The 22,431-nt window shown below is 39.3% G+C and overlaps 1 protein-coding gene across 2 annotated transcripts in view; it reads right to left on the reverse strand.

The window, feature by feature from the left end:
* Positions 1–22,431, reverse strand: part of Lpp (LIM domain containing preferred translocation partner in lipoma) — a 619,705-nt gene that overhangs the window by 143,331 nt on the left and 453,943 nt on the right. For both annotated transcript variants that reach the window (XM_005383241.2, XM_005383243.2), the window contains one exon: positions 7,678–7,804. In XM_005383241.2, the coding sequence (XP_005383298.1) occupies positions 7,678–7,804 (127 nt within the window). The remainder of the gene's footprint in view (positions 1–7,677; positions 7,805–22,431) is intronic.

A 22,431-nucleotide genomic window follows, 5' to 3' on the forward strand; every position in this document is an offset into this window, starting at 1 on the left:
ACTTCACTTGGGCTCCCTTAGCGTTTTACGTGGCTTAGGTCAACTGGTGTAAAAGAAAAATCCCTTGAACCCAGGGATGGAAAGCGATGGGTTCTTCACGCCAGTTGTGAAATCTGTTCTCTATCAAAGCCTCGGCACTACAAGATTTAACAAAAGCCTTCTCTCTTTGGTCATGATGTTACATTACTTCCCGTAGCACACATTACAGTGACTGTTGTGCAGTGGGCATTCAGTAAATATTTGTTCATGAATGAATCCATTCAATTAAAAGCACAGCAGACGCCTACCAAGAAGAGCCGCTCAGACGTCTAAACAATGACTTTGCTGACAGTCCATTCATTATGTCTTCTGACAATCCTAATGTGACTTCAAAGTCTGGAAGAAGATAATCATCTGTGTATTTTAAGGAAAGTTGTGGGGAAAGTGCAGGTTATGGGAAGAAAGGGTGGCTTGGAGGGGAAAGACGCTTGAATTCTCAGGGAAGGGTGTTTGTGTGTTATGATCAGAGACGCATAATTTTCACTTGCAGCTTCAAGTTTCCGTTATATCTCCACTTCAGTATTCAAGTCTATAGGACTTCCTAACCCAGACCCTTTTTTCTGCTATTCACAATGTGTGACCCACCAGTTTTTTCTCCCCCAGAATTTCAATGCTTCTACAGTTAACAGTCAAAGGATGTTCAATCATCCAAGTGGTAGTCACTTTTCTGCTTTTCATTCTTGTGATAAAGAGATGGTGAGTCAAATGTAACTGAATGAGTGGGCGTCCACTGTTTGTATCATGACTGTAACGAATGCCAGCTGTGAGTGCTAATTCATGGCCCTGAAGGGGCCTAGTTTAACTAGATGATCTTTTGGGACTTGTTGCTATGGACAACCTATGTAAACAAGGGGAAAGGATGTTTCTTCAAAGTGATGTGCTGTCCATCTGAACAACTTTTTTGGAACAGCAGAAACTGCAGAAGTGAGAAACTATCCTGGAAACAAGGATTATAGAGGAAACCCTTAGTAGGGAGATATAGGACCTAGCAATTAAACAATAAAGTCTCGCTGAGTATGGTTGTGGTCCACACCTGCAATCTCAGAACTCAGAAGGCTGATGCAGGACAGCTGCCCCAAGTTAGAGGTCAGCCAGGCCTACATAGTGAGTTCAAGGCCAGCCTAAACTGCAGACTGAGACCTTGCTTCAAAAAAAAAAATCTCAGTCATATAAATTTTCTGTTGAAAAATTCAACCCTTAAATTTCAAAGAAGATACGAAAGAGATCAAGTCTACAGGTGTCAGCTCAATTTTACTGTAAACTGAATGAATGCAGCAGCCCCAAGTGATCAAATAAAAGAACGAGAAAAGAGAAAAATCTCATTAATATTTAATGGTTTTGCCATTAAATACTTTGTGGACCTAGAAAACTTTTTGTCATCTTCTGCAAAAATGAGAGATGTTCCGAGATAGTTTCTAAGATGCCTTCCCAGCTTTACTATCTTATGATTCTCTAAGGTGATAAATAAATATCTGTTAAATGAATGAGGTACTTCCTCCTCTCTGCAGCGTATTACACACCATGTCCCGCCACAGAGAATAGGAACATCTCGTCTCCACTTCCACTTATTAGTTCATCAATCCATTAAACATATCAAAACTACTGTGTGCTCCAGGCATTGTTCTCAGGACACAGACGGGACAGCACAGTATGCTACACAGAGATGGTTACCCTTCCTCAGATGTACATTTTCCCAAGCAAGACTGATGGTAAACAGAACAAGTATGTAAAGTTGATGAAGATAATAAGTGAAAGGGTAACAGAACCTCTGGCTCTTTTGTATTTGCAAATTAAGGAGCTCAGAAAAATATGCATATGTAGGTTCTAGACTGGTATTGATTTTATATCTATAATTTTTAAGAATCATGTGTTCTTACCCAAGTTTAACAAGGTACACCAAAAAAAACATGAGGTATATCAAAGTCTGAGTTCAGAAAAACCTAACAGACAAAACCTACTTCCTCGCCTTTGTAAAACCCTGTCATTCCTCTTTGCATTATCAGAGGCTAATTTCTATTTCTTATTCAGAAAGGAAATTTTAGCTGTAGGTTTCAAAACACTCTTAGGTATATGACCTTGCATGAGTCATTTGGGGTTTAATTTCAGGAAAATGAAAAGTTGTCTAGTTTCTTAGACTATTTTAGTTTTTACTATAAGTGTGGATTTCCAAATCAGTGCTTAAAAACACACTAGCTAAATTAACATGTATAAAATAGAACATATAAAATACTTAAAATTATTATTTTAGTGTTGTAAACATATGCTACTCTGAGTAAACATTTTTATCAGAAGTTACCAGCACAAAAGGAAATATATTTTCTATGTTTTATTAACTAGGGCAAATTCTATTCGTGGGACCCACAAATACCCTAAAAGGCCATGGAGAAATAACACCTTTCAATTTTTTTTCCCAAACCAATATGACCTTTTCTCCTAACCATTCTTTTTCTAACTTTTCTTCCACTGAGGTTTTGGAGTTTTTAATTCATTACGTCATTTATCTGAGAGCACAAGACCCTGAAAGCCTCAGATTCCATTGGCTCTGAGGGCAGCTGCCCACCTGGAGTCATTTCCCAGCTTGTGATTGACAGGTGCACGCATGCCGGAAATCCTTCTCTTGTTACACAACAATAAAAAGAACGAAGCACACATTTCTCAGGTTAGACCTCCTAAGCACTGGTCCTTGTACAGACTAAAAAACTAAAACACAGAATACAAACTTATCTATTTTATGGCCCATCACCGACTCCCTAACAAGCTGCTAAAAGAGTATGACTGGATGAAAACAGAATTTAGAGTAAGAAGGCCTGGATCCCAGTGCAATTCCGCTCCTACTGGCTGTAATGACTTGCAAGGGAAGAGGAAGGTGCAGGTGGTTGGGGAGTCTCTTGAATTGGTGTTTCTTCATATGCCCAATGGAAATAGCTATACTGCTTTGTAGGGCTGCTATCTCATTTAAACGATACAATAAGTACAAAAGTACTTTAAACAGATATAAAAGTTGTGACCATGGGGTAGAGCTAGAAATCAGACATAAAAGTCTTACTGTTGAGCAACTTTAGATGCCTAAATCACACAGAATATCAGCTGCACGGTAGTGTGCGATCGAATCTTGAGCATCCACCCATTGCTTCAGTACTGTCACCATCTTTCCCGACAAATGGTTATTGGGATTTGGCCTAGACTTTTTCAAGGACTTTCTTTTGTGTGTTGCAAGAGTTATTTCACTATACTGAATGGGAACTTACTAGTGCTCCATCACTGCCTTTGTTGCTTACTTTGGAATTAGAGATATTAAGCAAAATTCCTCTTATATGTGCCAGTTTTTCCACAGTAGTCAGGCAGGACACCACTGTTCCTCTTCCCCATACCTTCAACTGTGTCTCAAAGATGGTTCCTAGTTTTGTAAGCATCTTAGTCAAGGTGCTTGGTATGTGTTCACTTATGAATTGCTCCAACTTGGTAAGAAGGAAATAGGCCCTGATTGTTCTGGGAACTCTGGTTCTATTTATAAACATTCATTGGACATCCATTTTCACTTCGATCGAGAAGACACTTAACATCAAGTAGGGTAAGCTGATGTTATCATTAAAGTAATGAGAGTACATTTCCGTTCACAGCTTTCTTCTCTGAAGGCTTTTTCATGTGTTAGCTTCTCTGATGACTCATGTCCTCCAGTCTGTCCAGCTGTCCTTTGGAAGAGTAAAGCCTCATTCCACTAGAACAAACTCTTGGCTTCATGCAAAAAAAAAAATCTCAATGTCTCCCACTAACAATGCTCAGGGATAAACAAAAAATTCTCTTAGATAAATGCCAAGTTTCATGCAGAAAATGTACCTCATGCTGCTCTGGAGGCATAGTGACTTCGAATAGCTCACAAAACAATTTTAAGAATCGCACACTTCAGTTTTCTTTTTAAAGAGAAGGAACAAGACAACACCATAAACAGTGCCATGATAATTACAGCTTCGTGCTTGAAAATATGTTATCAGATAATTTAAGTCCATCCTCAGATATATTACAACATTCTTTTCCAGAGATTCTGTATTTCAGTAGTGTTGTTTTCAGCCTTAGGATCTACTATAATTTAGAATCATGCCATGGCCACAGATATTCCTTTGGAAGGTTTCACACAAACATGGTTCCTCTTTCAGAATGAATAAAAGTACACAATTTATAAGCTCTGTATGTATTAATTATCAGAGAAAACTCTTGGATAACTTCAAAGTGATATCTCAAGGTTATTCAGAGACAAACGCAACCTTCCTTTTTATTTTTCCCCTAAAAACTATCTGAAAAAGATAAGCTTCAGAGCTAGAAAACAGCAGTAAAGCACAGGCTTTTCAATTTTCTAGCAATGATACCTTTCCTCCCATTCATTTGAATAGTTCATTGAAAAACTCTTCTTCTCTTTTAAATTGTGAATTTATCCTAAATTATAGTAATTTATAGCAGATCGTTCCTTGTTCATGCTAAGCATTTATCACTGGAATGGAGAGTCCAAGTAAAGACATACTTTCTAATTTTCCAGGGAAGTAGATTGCTCCAAATGCAAGCACTTGAACCAAGGCATGCAGCCATGCTTTGCATGAATACGGATAAGGACTCACTGTCTATTTAATTAAAGTAGGTAAGAATTTTCTTCCACCTTCATCTTCCTTTGGTATTTCCTCTCTTACTTATACAAGGCAATGATTGGAGACCTACTCAACCATTGCCGATGGAAATATGGGCATCCTCAGGAAAACTGCTATAGCCAAAACGTAAATCCAAGTACATGGCAACTGTTTGCAGCATAAAGACTTTATCTTCTCTTCAAAGCTATGAAGTCCCTCAAATGTTATGGCATGGTTCATCCTTTGTGGTATTTATCTAATGCAGTAATGCAAAGGTCAAAAGGTATAATGGGGATGTAGAGGGATTCACAGATACACTAAATCTACCACCATTTCTAAAGAAGTGAATTTGAAAATTATCTAGCTGAGATACAGTTTGGGGTTCTTGATTGTTTTATTAAGAACTGACTTGAGAAAACAAAAGGGTGGGCTGTGAATCTCAGGGATTTGCCTTTCTCCAAAGCCAACAGTAGGGCTGTAGCTAACTTTTTGCCACAGTTATGGCAAAAAGTCTATGTCAGCATCTCATCAGTTTACCCTGGATGTTAAAGATAACTGAAATATATTATCAGTGACACCAAATTCTTGAAAACAAAGCATATAGCTTTGAGCAGAAGTGGTCCTTCCATCTCTCATAAATCCAAAAAGAAAAGGATGCACAAAATCCTATGAGTCAACTCTTCCCAGTCTATAGGAAGAGCACCAGCCCTTCTGAAGTGATACTGAATTAGAATGGACATGCAACTGGAAGAGCATGTCTAAATCCTGAAATTACTAGCCATGTGATCTTGAACAACTCTTTGAACCTCTCTGAACCTTTACTTCCCCACCTGAAAAGTGAAGACACAATTGTTATTTCTATCATTCACACTGCAGCGGTGACTGGGCTTTTTAAACCTATGAGGCTTTAGGTAAATGTCACCTTTCATTGCCATCACTATAGTGATCCTTATTTTACCAGCAACAGTAAGCACGTTTGTCTGGTAAAAAAAATAAGGAAACAGACACATATTAAAGGAAAATTTCAAATATCCACTGTTGTCATTAGGACAGCCAGTACAGGAGAGTCAGGAATGTTACTTTCTTTAACTTGACTATCCAAGGAAGGAATTTTAAGTTAATTTTATGGCAGATTTCAATATGTTTTTGGGGAGAAGGAATATCTTAGTATCTATAAAGGTATAACATCTCTACCTAGCTGTTTTAAGCTGAGGTGGTTCTGCCTCCCAACATCTATTTCCACTATTTTATCTATCTATCTATCTATCTATCTATCTATCTATCTATCTATCTATCATCTATCTATCTATCTATCTATCAATCATGTATCTATCATCTATCAATCTATCATCTATCAATCTATCATCTATCTATCTATCTATCTATCTATCTATCATCATTTGCCTACTTACCTACCAACATAGAGGCTGACTACCTCTCCGTATCTCCTCCTACAGTGGGGTATTTAAAGATACAGGCCTGGAGCCTGGATCCTAATCCAGTCCTGCAACTTATTAGTTATTATTGGGCAAAATACTTAACATTATTGCTGTGGCTTAATTCCTAATGTGGAAATCATAATAGGATCAGCTTCATAGGGATATGTTTTGCCGTAAGGATGAAATAAGTTAATTCCTGTGAAGTACATAAAATAGTGCTGCCATATATCATAAACACTCAATAAAAGTCAGTTTTTCAAGTTCTCTCACGGCTAGAAACCACCATTTGGCAGTGATTATTTACCAATTGGTGACACATGTTCTCTTGTTGGTAGAAATTTAAATTTAAATCAAGTATTTGTTCATGGGTTTTTAATGGGCACATCTTACTTTCTTAAGTAAACTGCAAATCTCCTGAGCAATGGAGAGCTTTGATTACTGAGCATATTCTATGTGCCAAGAACTTGGCTAAGTGCTTTCTATAAATATTTCATTCATTACTCACACTAACAGTATAACATACTTTCATTTCTATATTATAGATAAAACTAAACAAAAACCGAAGGGAGAAAGAGTAATTTGCCCAAGTTTTCTAAGTTGGTTTGTACAAGAGGTGGTTCACTTTCTGTATCCAAAGTTATTTTTTATCTATTTTTTTATATCATGTTAAGGTAGCCACTCATTAACACTGTTACCATCCATAGTCTATTTTCTTGCAGCTCTGGATACATATATTTTGTCACTATGATAATTAAAGCACACATCTTTAGAAGTTAGCTCTTCAATTTTAATATATCCTAATACACAGGCCTTATTTTCCTGTGAAACAGCCTTCACCACAGAAAATCTAAGAGTCACTGGTTTAAAGGTACCAGGTTCAAGTCCCACCAACTCCTTTTATAAAGCATTCCTGATGCTCCTCATAGAACTTTTAAAATCTGTGACATCTGATCTTGACCTTCTTACATGGCTGACCACTTTCCACCTAAAGTAACAATTATTTGTCTGTGTTTTATTGTCTTTGAATCATTATAAATTCCATGACAAATTATATGCTCCCTTTACCTCCATGATTAGCATATACCTCATAAACTTGTATTCACAGGGTGGCAGGATAACCTATTCAGAGTTACTTGCCATTTTGAAAAGGGGAAGCTAAAAGCAACAAAAAAATCTTTCCCTGAACTCAGATGGGGAAAGAATTGAGAGTGCAGAGTTCAGGCAATTCTCAACTCCAAATTTTATATCCCAATCTTTAGATCGGTGGGAAAGCTGCATATACACAGAAATGCTATTTTTCCTAATGGAAATCTAAGTTGTGAAAAACGATTTTAAAATCAAATTTGCATTTCAAAAAGCTCTAAGGAACTCTGAGATTATGGTACAAGTTATATAGCTATTTCCATTTCTGACAGTCTTCCACTGAAATTCTCAGAAGTGCTTTGGCGTATGTGTATGAGTGCCATCCCTCACACATCAGGACTGAAATATTTCACCAGTGGAGCTGGTCATACTTCCCATTATTCAGTAATGCAAATTAAATGGGACATATACTTTAACAGTCACCTGTAGACCCCACTCACCAAAGTATTCATCAGCAGGCGGATTTTCCATGTCATACAGCATCTTTTTGGTCAGGTGCTCCAGCTCATCTTCCGGGCGGAAAGAAGAGGGAGTAGATGGAGGCCCCTTAGGCCCTGCATGTCCACCCTGAAAAATAGCACATTATCCTTTCAGTGGAGTCTAGACATTGACCAAGGCCATCATCATGAAGCAGTCATGTTTGCACTGGGAAGAGAAAAAGCACTAGACTTGTTTATTTAGAGAGCTGGGCATTGGACTAGCACTGGACTCCTACTCAGTGTCTAACCTTGACCCATCTCTTCTTCATTTTCTTTACCTAAATGTATTATCAATTGGGCTTTAGAAATCCACGTCTACAACGGTGGGAATCTATTTCATTCAACAGTTGTCAAGCTGTTATTATGTGTCATTTGTGGACTTACTTGAAAGATAAATAAATCAAGTCTTTTCCTCTGAAAGATTTCATGGTCAAGATGAAGGTACAGGCATGCTAATAAAAACAAAGCAGCTACAGAAATTGCATAATCAAGGCATTAGGGAGGACTTCTCACGGAGCCTGGGAGGAGAGCTCCCTGCGGAGAGGCATCAGAGTAGAGAGGAAATATGCAGGTAAAGGTTGTTTGCACTCAGATTAAAAAAAAAAACAAAAAAAAAAAACCAACAGGCACCATGAGGGGCTCCTGGCAGTTATGTGTTCCTGGCCATACGTAAACTATGAGAAGAGAAAGGAGATGCGTCTAATAACATCGGAGAAGGAGTTCCCAAGAGTAAAAGACTTTTTGTTCCAATTAAAGAAGTCAGTTTTTTCCTAGCACTGAAAATAGCCAGATATAAAATGAGGACAGGAAAACCACCAGCAATGATACCAGGCTGGTGTTCGGAGAGGTGGGTAAGTCAGAAGTAAAACAGCGTAAGGGAATCAAGTGTCAGACAGGAGCACGCTTGAGATAAGCAGCACTCCAAAGCATGCAGAGAAGAAACAATGGAAGGTCAGATGGTCGATGTTCAAGAGCTCATGCTCTCTAAATAAAAGCAAATTTATGATATTTCCTTTTCCTGTATGATAACTTTGACCATTTCAAATATCATTCTGACATCCCTAATCAAAATGTTAAGCCAACAGGAACACTTGTCATTAAAAATTTTAAAATGAGGTAGCAGGCAGACACACAGACTGGGAATATTTTTGCTGAGTGTTTATGCATTTTTAAAACAGTTGGCTGATACTTTCTCTTTTCAGAATAGTTTATGAAGCTATTCCATGAAAGTGAAAGCTGTACATTCATTTCCCTCGTATCTTCATTGAATGGGAAGAGTTCTCAGGTGTGAAAACCCTGTGGAGAACCAGTCCCTGCACAAGTATTTCCATTCCTTCCATCAACATTGATTTCAAAACACCAAGGTGGGTATTAGTCGTTTGGGTGAGATCTAAACGCCCTCTCAATATATGTCAGAATGTTCACGGCTACCTTGGTGGCCTTTTCGCTAACAATTTTCCATTTTCTAAAATGTATAGAAAGTTGGAGTATAAACATGTGGAAAGCTGAAAGGGCCAATAATATTTTATGTTGGTCACTAACCTTACCCTGGAATTTTATTTCACTGTTGGAATATTTGGAGTAGAGATCAGAAAGAAGTAAATAAACTGTGCTCAAGTGTTACAGACACAAATTCAATTGCAGAATCTAAAGAATCATTACAGCCATCTCAGTGTGAAATAGGGAAACTGAGACCCAAAAAGTTGAAGTCAAGGCTAGTTATAGTGAAGGCAGGAGACATGCCCATGCTGGATTCACTCACTTATCCAGTAAATATTAAATATTAAACTTAGGACACGGTCTAAGTGTAAACATTACTAACTCTATAGTGTTGGTGTATGGATTGAAAGAACTACCTGAGTCATTCATTCCTTGGCTTGTTTATTCATCTACTACTCAATCTTTTTTTAAAAATGTTTCTATTATCTTGGTCTTTTTGAGGCAGGGTTTCAAGGTGCAATTCATACTAGCCTTGAACTCACTTTGTAGCCCAGGCTGGCTTCAAACTCATAGCAATCCTCCTGCCTCAGCCTCCTGAGTGCTGGGATTACAGGCATGTGCCAGATCTACTCATTCTTTAGAGGGCCTTTTTTGTGTACTTCTCTACAAGTATCAGGAAGGGATGAAAGATGTACTGGGCAGCACGTTTGCCTTCGAGAAGAATGGAGTGAAGTGTGACGGAGAAACACTACTAGTGACTAATTATAAGTAGCATAGTGCCTTGGGCATGTACACAGAAATGGACATTGGATGAGTGATTTGCCAATGTTAATGAACTTTAAATTGTTCATATGCTATGTACTTCTAGAAAAACATATTCATAAATACTCAGATAAGTACATGAAATCATATGATCAAGAACAATCATAGGATCTGCATTTGAGAAGGTGATCAAAATAATAAAGAAACTAATGATCAAATAGACCATCTAAATAAAGATTTTATATATATATATATATATATATATATATATATATATATACTGCATATCTGTGTATAAGCATACAATGGAACAAAGACACGTTCAAAAAATTCAGTTGCATGGCCAGGGATATAGCTCAGTGGCACAAGTGCCTGCCTGGCAAGCCCAAGGTCCTGAGTTCAATTCCCAGTACAAAAAAAAAAAAAAATGCAGTTGCAGAACAGAATATCTAAATGGCAACTCCATTTTCATAAATTGGCATAGAGACAGGAAAAAAGTCTGAGAGGAAATATACTAAAGTGTTAAGGGGAATTTTTCCCTGGGGGTAGAATTCTAGGGGACTTTCAATTTCTAAGCTTATTTCTTTATTTTACAGTAGGAAATTTTACTTTTGCAATTCAGGAAACAGGATATTTTTTTTCCATGATGATGACCGTGGTGGATATGACAAAGATCTTGGAACGGGCTTCCAACCCAAGTCAAGGGGAGATTCCAAGAACGGCAAAAGGTCAGAGTTGAGAAGCAGTTTAGTGAGAGGGAGAAAAGCTACTACAGTTCAGGGTTTAAGCCTGGAGGGAAAGAGGGAGATGGGTGAGGTAATCACTGCCTGCTCACGCTGAGGTGTTTAGGGCTTTGGCGTGAGTGACGTGGCCATGAGTGAGATCACGGCGAACTCTCAAAATTGGATGAGCTAAATTCCCTTTTGGTAGAAAATGGCTTCCATAAAAATGCATACAGAATTTATTTAAAATTTCAAGAACTTCACAGATCATAGGGAACATATCTGCATGTTCTCAGGAACATCCAGGAGTGGAAGCCATAATAAGGGATTTTTGGCATGGGAAGGATCTAATTAGATTTGGGGAGCTCTTTCTGGAGTGCAGGGAGAATGGAAGAGCTGTAAGCCTAGAATGAGCTGGGGATTTGTGGCCAGAGATAGGCCAGGGATGTATTAGAGCTGGACACAGATACTTAACTATGACACTAACTTGGTGTCCTTAGGTGAGTTTGTAAACTTTTGTAGTTTTTTAGTCCTTTCTGTACACTGGGCTTAGCAATGTACCTCAAGGTCCGTGACAGTTAAGATGAAAAACCTGTATCTCATGCTATATAGCGCTAAATCCTTTCAGACCGCTGTAATGAAGGGCCTCACTTTGAATCTCCTACCGGGCCTCTGAAGGAGGGCAGCATCCCACTGCAGCTAGGAAAATGATAATGAGGATGGGGAAGTGAACTACACCTTTTTTCCAGGTTGGCAATAAGAGGAGAGCTTGAGCCCAAAATATAGTGTCATGTGAATACAAATTCTGCACGTTTTACAAACACTGCGTCCCGTAGAGCAACACTAGAAAAGCATGAACTATTATTTGTAATAACAATTGCACTAGCAGTTTTAATGGAGTCAACAACTATTAAAGAATACTTGACAGTTGCCACTTCTAGTCTTAGGGTAAAAGCACAGAAAATGGACACAATTTGTGATCATCTAAGGCTAAATGCGTCTCTGATTCACTTCCAACATAAACAAAGGTGTCAAGACGCTGAATCTAAGCTAGAAATTCAGATTCTACCCTTTGCACTTACATTTCAAACAGAAGTCTAAATACAAAGTGCTTAACTGTCAGTATTTCACAGACTAAAAAAATTATTCCTTTTACTGTTCAAATAATCTTATTTGTATGCCATATTGTTTCTGAAATAACAAATTGGGAAAGGATCTTCTTTCTACTTTCTACTCTTTTGTATACAGATGCTCCTTAAATCAGGGTGGGGAGATGCCCTGAAAAACCCATTATCATCATACCTGCCTTTAGGGCGCCTACCCCCCTGAACATGACAGCTCAGCCGTCCTGGATCCTACGGTGTTGGGTGTCCACCTTTGCCATCTTGTGGCTGAGCTGGGTGCTAGGGCCCAGCATATTGAGAGAAGACAACACCTCAGGCTACCATCCCAGGAAAAGATCAAGATTACAAGTGTGGTTTCTACTGAGTATGTGTCATTTTCCCATGAAATGAAGTCTAAAAATCATAAGTGGAACAATGGTAAACTGGAGACCACCTGTGATGCTGAGCATTGATTTCTGGTATTTTGATGAGGAAAGGCTTCAAAAGTTCTTTTCGCAGTGTTTCTCAACCTCATTTGTTTGTAAGACTCCCCCCACCCCCAGTCAGTGTCTAATACTTAATACCTGTCAAATGAATATAGGGAAAAATACACTGGACGATTCTCCAGTTAGGTTGTTTCTGCCATCGGGGAAGATATCCTTGGACTTCCTTCCTTCCAGTGTTCAGTTCTGTAAGGAGTCTGTTATTACTTTCCTCAGGCTACTAAATAGACAACCCCTTCTCTCTGATGTTAAGGACTCATCACAGATTAAGAATAACTAACAGCTCTGTCCAATTTATTTTTTACTAAGCAAGTTCTTACACAGTACCATTGAAGTCTTGGACTGGGCACTAGAAGATGATTTGTGTTTTCATTTTTATTCCTTCAGAAGCAGAAATACAGATGACAGCAGTTATAATCTCACTGTGGCACGTGATTCCTCCCTCCGCAAGGCCCTTTCCAAAGTGCACACCTCCACATGCCTATAACTCAAATGCTCTCTATGACGTGCGATCCTGTTTTACGGATGAGGAATTGGAGCTTAAGGATATAAGCGAGGAGCCCCGGTGCAGGGCGGCTGCCGAGAACCAGCAGAGCCCTGACAGAAGCCAGGGTGTGCCCAGAGGGGGGAATGTTTGTGATGCTGCGACTCCATGCAGGACCCCAGCATGATGACTGCATCGTCTTCGGCCAGATTGACTCTATCCTTCTGTACAAATACGGGTTTCAATCTACTGACTCCACTGCGTCAGGCAAGACTGTTAAAATTTCCGAGTGGAGGTTTACTGCTCACTACCAAAATAATGACATTTTGTAACAAATATAAACAAAGTTTTTAGGCTCTAAGAAAAAAATAAACACTCATAAATATCACTATTAATCACTAGCATAAATGTCTTTGAAATGTCTAAGCCTCCTAGAAAAGGCAGAGGTCAATTATCAACAGTAGATGTCAGAGGATTCCCTCAACGTTCTCTTGACATACTTTTACTTAGAGATTGCCAAGTACTAAAAAAAATGTACACATAAAAGCAAATTAGTTGAAGTTCTTGCCTCTGATAATTAACTATTTAGGAAGAAAAAGACAAGAAAATAGACAATTAAAAAATGTAAGCACTAAGAGGTCTGGGTCCAGTGTTGGGAGATCGAGGGGTGTCGGAAAGGGATGACCTCTTAGTGTGATCTTGAAGCATTAGCCGGATTTTATGAGGGAGGGAGAGAGAGAGAGAGAGAGGGAGAGACAGACAGAGGGAGAGAGGAAGGGAGGGAGGGAGAAAGAGAGAAACAGAGGGAAGTAGGAAAAGGAGAGAGAAGGAAGGAAACAGACATTCCAAAAGCAGTGCCCATGAAAGAGCAAAATTGTGAGAAAATAGAGGAGAAAAAGCAGCCAGGATGAGGCTAGACAGGTTGTTTTAAATAACAAAAATTGTAAGAGACTTTAAAATGGCAGTTACTGGCCAGGCACGGTGGTGCACACCTGTAATCTCAGTACTTGGGAGGCTGAGGCAGGAGGATCGTTGCGAGTTTGAGACCAGCCTGAGCTACAAAATGAGCTCAAGGCCAACCCGAACTGCATAGCGAGACCCTGCCTCAAAAAGACAAAAATAAATAAATTAATTAATAAAGGAATAAATGAATAAAGGAATAAATAAATAAATAAATAAAATGGCAGTTACCTTCATTAAAGTTATGCTTCTGAAATAAGCCAATTGGCAAACATCTTCCTACACCAAAGCCAATTTAAAATGCAACTAAACATCATGGTATTTCTGGTAATTTATTGGTTAATAGGTTTCAAAAGGTTTGTGAGATTTAGTATGGTAGGAGGTCACGCTAACTACTGACCAAATTTGCTTCCCACTCCCCTGTATGAGCACACAGCTCAGCTACATTTCTCACTGTCTTTTGCAGTTGGATGGGGCCCTGCAAAGAACAAGAAGGCAACAGCTTGTGGCCTGGGTTTACCATGTGGAGGAAGAAAGCCATCCACTCACCAGGCTGAACGCCCTCAAACCATCACGGAGTGAAGGATGGAGAATATCAAAAGCTAAGGGTTGCAAGTCCTTGGAAAGTGAGCAATTTTCATGCTTTCTACTGATACTTTTAGCATTATTCTTTTTCTACAGTTGTTATGGTTCTTTCTACCTAAGGGCTCGGAAGACAGTCAGAGAAGACTTAATAGGATGCCAACTTTGCAGGCACGTGGAGGTCTAGTCCTTGTTGGATGTTATGGATCGGGTTGCTTAATGTGGAGGGATTGTTTCTGCAATCAAAATAAACATGCATAGAATCTTCAGTGAACAAAGAAATGCCACCAGATCAGTATTAACACAAACAGCAAGATCTATCCTATCTATAACACTTGATTTCATTGGAAGTGCTTTATAACATTTTTATGGAGAATATGGGATTTCTGTACTATTACATAGTTTGAGGAGACCTATTTAGCATCTCTCTCTCCCTAATTTTACTTCTGCCTTTAACTTTCTCAGGGACTTTGATCAAATCATTTCCATCTGCTGTGTCTCAGTTTCTTCATTATGAAATGGTACTATCAATGATTCCTTTGATTCTAGTCTATCAGATGTTTGTGCCCATACTATGGAAGGTACATGTCATTGCCTATCTTCACAGTGAAATCACAGATTATATTTACAGGTACTTTGTCATCTACAAAAACAGACATGTGCTGAGTAAGTGGAAACCTCATTATTACAGAGATTTCCATTTTCAAGAGAATGCAAACCACTTGTCAGCATCCTTTGAAACATCCAGCGCTCCATTCAGCGTTCTGAATCTGAGTAAGCCGTAGGCAGCTCACAGGGCTCTTGCAGCTTGCTGAACTTTCACTACAGACACTTGGGTTATGAAATCAGGAATAGATGTTAACCACCTGATCATACCTTGCCTCTTCCTAGGGTAGAAAAGGAAAAATTCCATCATTTTTTCCAAAGACAAAAGGCAGAATGGTAAACAGGCTGCACTAAGGTTCAGAGCACTCCCAGCAGAGCAAGCCAGCACCTTGAATCTTTATCTCCACATTGTAACTCTTCAAATACATTCGCTATGCTACAAAATGGGTCTTTGGTATCTGTAACCATATCAGCCTCTGGAATTACTCTGATAGTGACCTTGCTACAGGACATTTTTCTCCCTGAGTCCTTCTCTGTGGTTGATTTCCTAGTTACTCAGTGCTAGATAACTCAAACTTGGTGCAAATCTGCACCTTACCAGAAACGCACAGCCCAGAGAGATAGAGCACTGGGAAAAAGCAGCCAAAATATTCAGAAAGATTACATGATAATGAATACTCTATCACTCTGGGAAGCAGAGATGCTCATTTTTCTTGTCCATTTGTAATGATGTACAAGAGATTCCTTCCCTCAGAGGAAAAAATGACTTCAATTACGTGTTCTTCAAAAAAGAAACATTGAAATTATCTTCTTTTCAAAAGGTAGAATTAGCCCCATTTTAGAGCTGAAAGGCTGCCAGAAAAATATATTTCTGATATTTTCGTTCTTTTTCTCCCCCCACTATTTAAGCTATGTCAAGTTTGCAGTTGGCAATTTCCTGTGGCTGCTTCTACTTCCTGACTCTCACTGAATACCACACTCTCAAGGCACACTGCTCACATAGATGGATCACCCCTTCTGGTGAAGGGCAGGGGGTTTGCTGGACACCTGTCCATGTCAGTTAAAAGCAGTGGGTTATAGTGAAGTCAGGGAGTGGGAAGGGAGAGAACCAGAAATACACACACACACTCACACACACACAAACCCCCCCCCAACACACACACACTCCTCACAGCTTCACGGAAGAAGACCATGTTTGTGGCTCCATTTTCTTGAAGAACAAATGGAAAGGCCAGAAAAGGGAAGACTCCAGAATGCTGACATTAAAACTCTGACTTGAGCTTTGAAGCTCATTCAAATCAGCCTTCAACTTTCAAAAGCTTGATTTTCTAATAAACTTTACTTTCTCATCTTCCCTCTTGCACGCCATGAGTTGATGGCTCTAAGCCACCTTTCTTAGCCAAATTTGGACGAGCCCCAGGTAGACAATACGCTGGGACTGACGCTCCCCAGCCAGGCAGAAAAGAAGTACGAAAGGAAGGACGAGGAGGAGTCCCAGATCCTCATGGTAAAGGAAAGCCAGGACAAAGCCCTCTCACCAACCCCATCCACTGCCCCCTTCACTGCCCCGTCCCTCTATAACCTCCTCCAGGCAGACTCTCCTCAAAGGAGCACGCATTTTATCTCTGTAGCTTTCTCAGTTTGCTCTACAGATAGCTAAGAGAAGGTGTTTCCATAGTACTGTGGCTAAACTCAACACACATGTTCCTTCGCTGATTAGGCTTTATGCATTTTATGCACAGCCATTTTATATTGAGACAGGCAGGAGAGTTATAGGACACTCTGTCCACTGGTTAGCTTCACCTCCATGAGACTGGTGACACAAAAGTTTGATGAATGGAATTGTTTTTCCTGGGTGTGTTCACAAGGGAAACCACATCTTCGTCTTCACTGAGCTCCACTAATGTCTAGCAGTGACCTTCCCTGGGAAGACATTTCATCTTTGTTTGGCTGCCTGAAACAGTGCAAGAGCTACTTGCTCCATTGCTGGGAGTACGGGTCTCTCCACAATGTACACTGTCTCTCCATCGTTCCACAGAAGAGCTCTTCATCCAGAGTGACACTTTTAATGAAGGGGTTGCCAGACAGACATACAGTGCTTTCCTCACTGCGGCTTCAGCTCTGACCATGGCTCTAACTCACTGTCTATTAAAAACTGGGGTTTCCCTATTCCTTTTTGTTAAATATTTAGATTGTTTCATGATTTCTGATGTTATAATGTTAAAAACCTGCATGGTATTAAAATAGTACATCTGATAAGTACAAATGTATAAAAATACATATGTGAGACTGCCTATGTGTGTATATAAAAATCCCAGATACTAGAAGGAAACATGCCCAAATGGTAATGAGGCTTATGTCAGGATAGTGGGATTAGGAGTAATTTATCAGTTTCTTTGTAATTTTTAAATTATCTAAATAGATTACAGCTTAAAAAATAGACGCTCTTAGAAAATAATAAGCATCCCTTTGAAAACACGAGGTTCCAGTCTTTTCTTCAGCTTTTTCAGAACGAAGCCAGCAGAGGACAGAGAATCCAAAGTGTGGACAAGTTGAAAAAAAATTGAAAGCACCTAGATTTTCAGTCTTATATTCGCAGAAACACTTTCCTACTGTACAAGCTGTTTCTATCTAATGGGATTGACAGATGCCTGAACGTGACACACAACACTGAAATAACATGCAAATCAGTTTTCAGTTTTAATATGCAAATATGATGCTTGGCACATCACTTTCCGTGGCTGAGGTAAATTTCTGTGTCTGAGTTTTTCGTGGAAAATGCAAACCAGCAAACAAATGGTTAACTCCCCACATTTCACCTAAGGCAAGTTGGTTTTCATTTGAGTCAGAGGGGTTCTTGCTCAGCAATCCACCAGTATAGGGATGTAAGAGGAAAGGCCCGTGCTTTGTTCAATAACAAGGCTGCCCTCTGCCAACAGGTCACCTGCTGGGAAACACACCAAGCATATTGGACGTGGGGACCTCAGCGGGGAGGCAGGCACAGTGCTTAGGTGAGAATAATAGAATAAAGATTTGTTTGACCTGTGAAAAATCGAATCAAATTGGTTCAACACGGTGGGAAGATGAGTTTCTGGCCAGAGAGGAAGGAGTGCAAAGTCCTTGTTTCTCAGATTTCAAGAAGTATCGGAAGCTACAGCCTTTGGTGAAATCTATATTAAATTATCCACAAATGCTAGTAATTAATTAGGCTTTAATGCAATTAGGAAAATGAGTGGGATGCATCTAGTTGAGGGAATTTATAATTCAGTCAGGAAACCAAGGCATATGGGAAGAAATAAAAGAACAAAGCAAAAAAAAAAAAAAAAAAGAAAAAGAAAACCCAACCCCAAATGCTAATTATAGCCAGAATGGCATCAATACTTAAAGAGTCTAAGGCAGTGATGGCGAACCTATTAGAGATTTCAGTAACACAAACGGCCTACTGCAGCTCGTGTGTCATGGGTTCACCACCACTGCTCTAGGTTGTAGGTTCTCCTTCCTGTGTTCAAATTCCACACTCAGTATCCACCAGTTGTGTGACCAAGGGCAAGAAGTTCATTTTACTAATTATTAGTTGCTTCAAATATAAAAGAGTTCAATGGAGCCAGAGATGGTCCCTGTAAGCCATTTACTTTCTGCACCAATTTAGACATTAATATTATCTCTAAAAATATATCATGCAGTACGAATATAACACATGTATAATTGGATGATATGGATTCAGAGGAGAGACATGTTACTGAAGGCTGTAGTGTACCAAAAACATGCTAAATGGATGAAAGGCTTGGATTAGGACTTTGAGGAGAGAAAAAATTCAGCAGAGCTTAAGTAGGATTTGATTCCATAGGAGTAAAGTCCTTTCATATTTCTTTACTCTTTTGTCATCTATAAAAAATCTTGATACAGTATGTACAAGCACTAGATTATTTATTTACAGGGTAATGTCTTCCAAAGCTTGAGATCATAATTTGGTCTTTCTCTCTGACTTTCCTTCTTTCTTTTTTTTCCCTCTTTCTTTTCCTTCCTGCCTCTTCCTCCCCTTTCCACCCTCCCCTGTCACCTCCTCCCATCCTCTTTCTCTGCCCCCTACCCTACTGTCTTTCTTTCCCTGTGTTCCTCTTTTCTATCCATCTTTCCTCTCATATGAAGGAACAGACCAAGTTAGTGGCTTGGTGAGACACAATGTCAAGTGACTTCACCAAAATCCCACCCATACTAAGTGGCAGAGTCAGTTAAACATGAGTCTTCTGATGCAAGCTCAATGTTTTTCCACTAATTTACAGCCACATCTATATATTCATTTAGAAATATGAAACTTACATGATCTATCATAAAGGTTAATCAAGACAGTCAACCTCACTGATTAAAGTATGATGCTAATTATACCGGAGGTTGGAGACTAATGTGGCCCTTTTTACTTTCAGAAACATTGCTTGTGGTGTGGAGAAAGTGTGGGCATGGAGGCAGAAAGAGCTGGTTAGAATAGCACGTTATGCCACTTATTTTGAATAACATTTTACAGGACTTTAAAGAACTTGTCTTAGCATTACCTTCTGCATCTGTAAATGGGATTGTGGGGGCGGGCAGGAGAGACAGGACAGGCACGTTTATTTCAGAACCATTTTGAGCAACACCTAAGAGGATATGTGCCACACGCTGGTATTTAACAGTGGCTCACAACTATTTGTATTAAATGATCACATATAGTCTGTCCAATATGAGCTATGGATGTCTGTCAAATGTGGCAGGAAGGTGATGAGAGAATATGAGTGACTTAGCATCACTGATCAGCACTGCAGCAGAGGTGAAGAAAGATCATGCTTAGTGCTGATCTTGAACCATGATTAGTATTTAATGTTTCTCACTGAGCACCAGTATACAATTAATACAATAGTAATCCTATTGAAGGAATTTCTAATTCCTTTTCCTGAATTCTGAAGGGTGGAAATGCTCTAATGCTTCATTTAGATATTTATTGATTTATAGTTTATGATACTGAAAGTGATTAAGGTATACTGAATGTTTAGCAAGGGCCAGGCAATGTTCAAAACAGTGTACATTAAATAGCTCACTCAATGACCTGAGCAACCTCATCACATCGTTACTGTCCTGCTTTCGCAAAGGAGAAAGCTGAAGCATGAAGATCACCTTGACAGTCAGTAAGGAACCTGGGAGTTACATCGAGCTGTCCACTCCAAAATGTGAAGCTTAAGCACCACAAAAGTGTTTTAGCTTCTCAACTCCTCCATATTTCTCCAGGAAAATATTATAACTCATTGTTATGGTTTATATCTACAGATCTCCCAAGAGCCACATGTGTTCACAGGCAGGACTTTTGGAAGGTGGAGGATGGCTGGAAGAGGAGGTCACCGGGGAAGGGTTTATCTCCCTTACATTTATCTTTCTTGAATCGGCCAAATATGGACCAAAAATGTGAGCCCAGGTAAATCTTTCCTCCTTTTAGTTGTCAGGTATTTTATCTGGAAGAAAAGTGACTAAGATATGCATCTATTTATTTTTAAAAATTTAATTGATAGTACAAAGTGTTGAGCTATTCAAGGCAACTTGAATTGACTCTGTGCAAAAATGGGCAACCAAGAATGCAACGAGCACCCCAAGTTACTGTGATATGGATGGTATAACCAAACATCCTTGAGAGACACGCCTGTTTTCCGTGTCTTCATTCATGAGTCAGTAAAACCAGGAGTGATATTTTCCAAAGGACCGTTTCCTTTAGCAGTCTTAGATGCAAGCTGGAGGGTTAATGCTACATCTTTGTTTTATTTTATTTTTTTATTTTAAAGAGAATTAGAAAAACAATAGCAACATGCCAGCAACATAGACAAAAACAAAACAAAGCAAAGCAAAAACAGGAAGAATGATACAAGGTTTCAGACCCAAATGATAGGGATTAGAAGTTGTTGTTATATTACATATTTTTATCTCCATCGAAGTTGGTCAGATTACCAGATGTAAGAACACAAGATTAATCAAACCATTAAAGAGAATAAAAAATAAAAACAAAAAAGTTATAAATGATACAGAGCATCATGAAAATGGTTGTTATTTTGCATACTGTTGTACAGTATGCAAATCTGTACTTCAGATTAGTTGTACAGATTATCAGATATAAGGTAAATCTTAATGTAATAGAAGAAAATAAAAGTCCCTGGAGGTGGGCAAAGGACAAAAACATGGAAAGACACTAGTATTCTTTCAGACAAACATCTAAAGGACATTGGTCTTTACTAATGACCAAAACTATAAGTTTTTCTACTGGCTTCTGGCCTAATCATGAATAAAGTACTAAGGAAAAAACTTATTCTACAAGAACTGTGGGAAGCAAGTCTAGATCCTTTCCACTCGGTGGATTTCAGAAACAGAAAACTCATTAGAGATCATTTAGAAAAGAAAAACCCTATCACTTATATTGAGAAAACTGGGAGTGAAGGACAGGAACTGTGTTACCCAAAGTTATCTAGAAAGTGAGGGGTGAAATTAAGAAGAAGGCGCCAGTCAGGAAAGCAGGTCTACTTTGAAACAAATTTAGCACTCTTTCCACCAGGGAATACTCACTCAGAACAATGATGTGTTGTCCATCCTCTGTAAAGTATGCTCATTCTTGGCAAAAATTTGGGAAGCCCTAATCTACATGTATGCTGCATTCTGAGATACTGAGATGGAAATTGTTATAAAGTGAAAATCATTGCTGTTATTCTCGGTGAGCCTACACAGACTGACAACAGCTGGCATAAACAGATGTGGCCCACAGAGAGTTCTGCCAGGCTGTGCCGGTGCCAGAGCTATGCAAGTTCCCTTTTCCTCGACTAACAAAGAGTTTTTCTCCTTGTTTTACACAGCTTCTCTGAGCAACCTGTTACAGCTGAGTGCAGAGCCCTGATCAAGTGGCCTCAATCTCCCTTCTTTCCAGTCTATTTCCCAATAACTTGCCTTTCAGAGAAAAAAGAACGCCTCTGATATACGAAGAGGATAATGCCTGAGGTTGCAATAATATTTAATAAGTCACTATTCTGTACATGTATTATTTTGAACATCCATGAGATACATATGTTTGCTATTCTACCATGAGAAAATTGAGGCACATAATTTGTTCATGGTCAGAGAACTGCTACAAGAAGGTAGATTCGCACCCACTTACACTGTGTAGTGGATTGACAGCTGATGGTCAACTTATAATCCCCAGGTGAACTGAGTAAGCATGTTGCTGGGTGTGGGAGGCCCACCTGGGGATTGTTGCCAGCAGCATAAAAGGCAGACCTGGAGAAGAAGAAAAAAGGCTTTGGGGAACTAGAGAGGCTGTTGGAAGCTGGTAGAAGCTGTAAGGAGCTGTTGGTTCTGTTGGAGGAGCTTGTCATGCTGGCTTTCCTGATAAACTTAGCTGTTTTCATTCTCCAAGGAGCTCAGGGCCTTGTTGGCACTGAGAATAGCTTTGGTTCACTTTGGGGGAGCTCTGGTCCTCACTCTGAGTATCGCTTCCTGGCTCCAGAGGAGAAGATACACAGCTTAGTCTCCTGAAGAAGCTTGCTGAATTG

Source organism: Chinchilla lanigera, unplaced genomic scaffold (genome assembly GCF_000276665.1).
Source record: "Chinchilla lanigera isolate Chin_1 unplaced genomic scaffold, ChiLan1.0 scaffold00019, whole genome shotgun sequence".
Taxonomy (NCBI): Eukaryota; Metazoa; Chordata; class Mammalia; order Rodentia; family Chinchillidae; genus Chinchilla; species Chinchilla lanigera.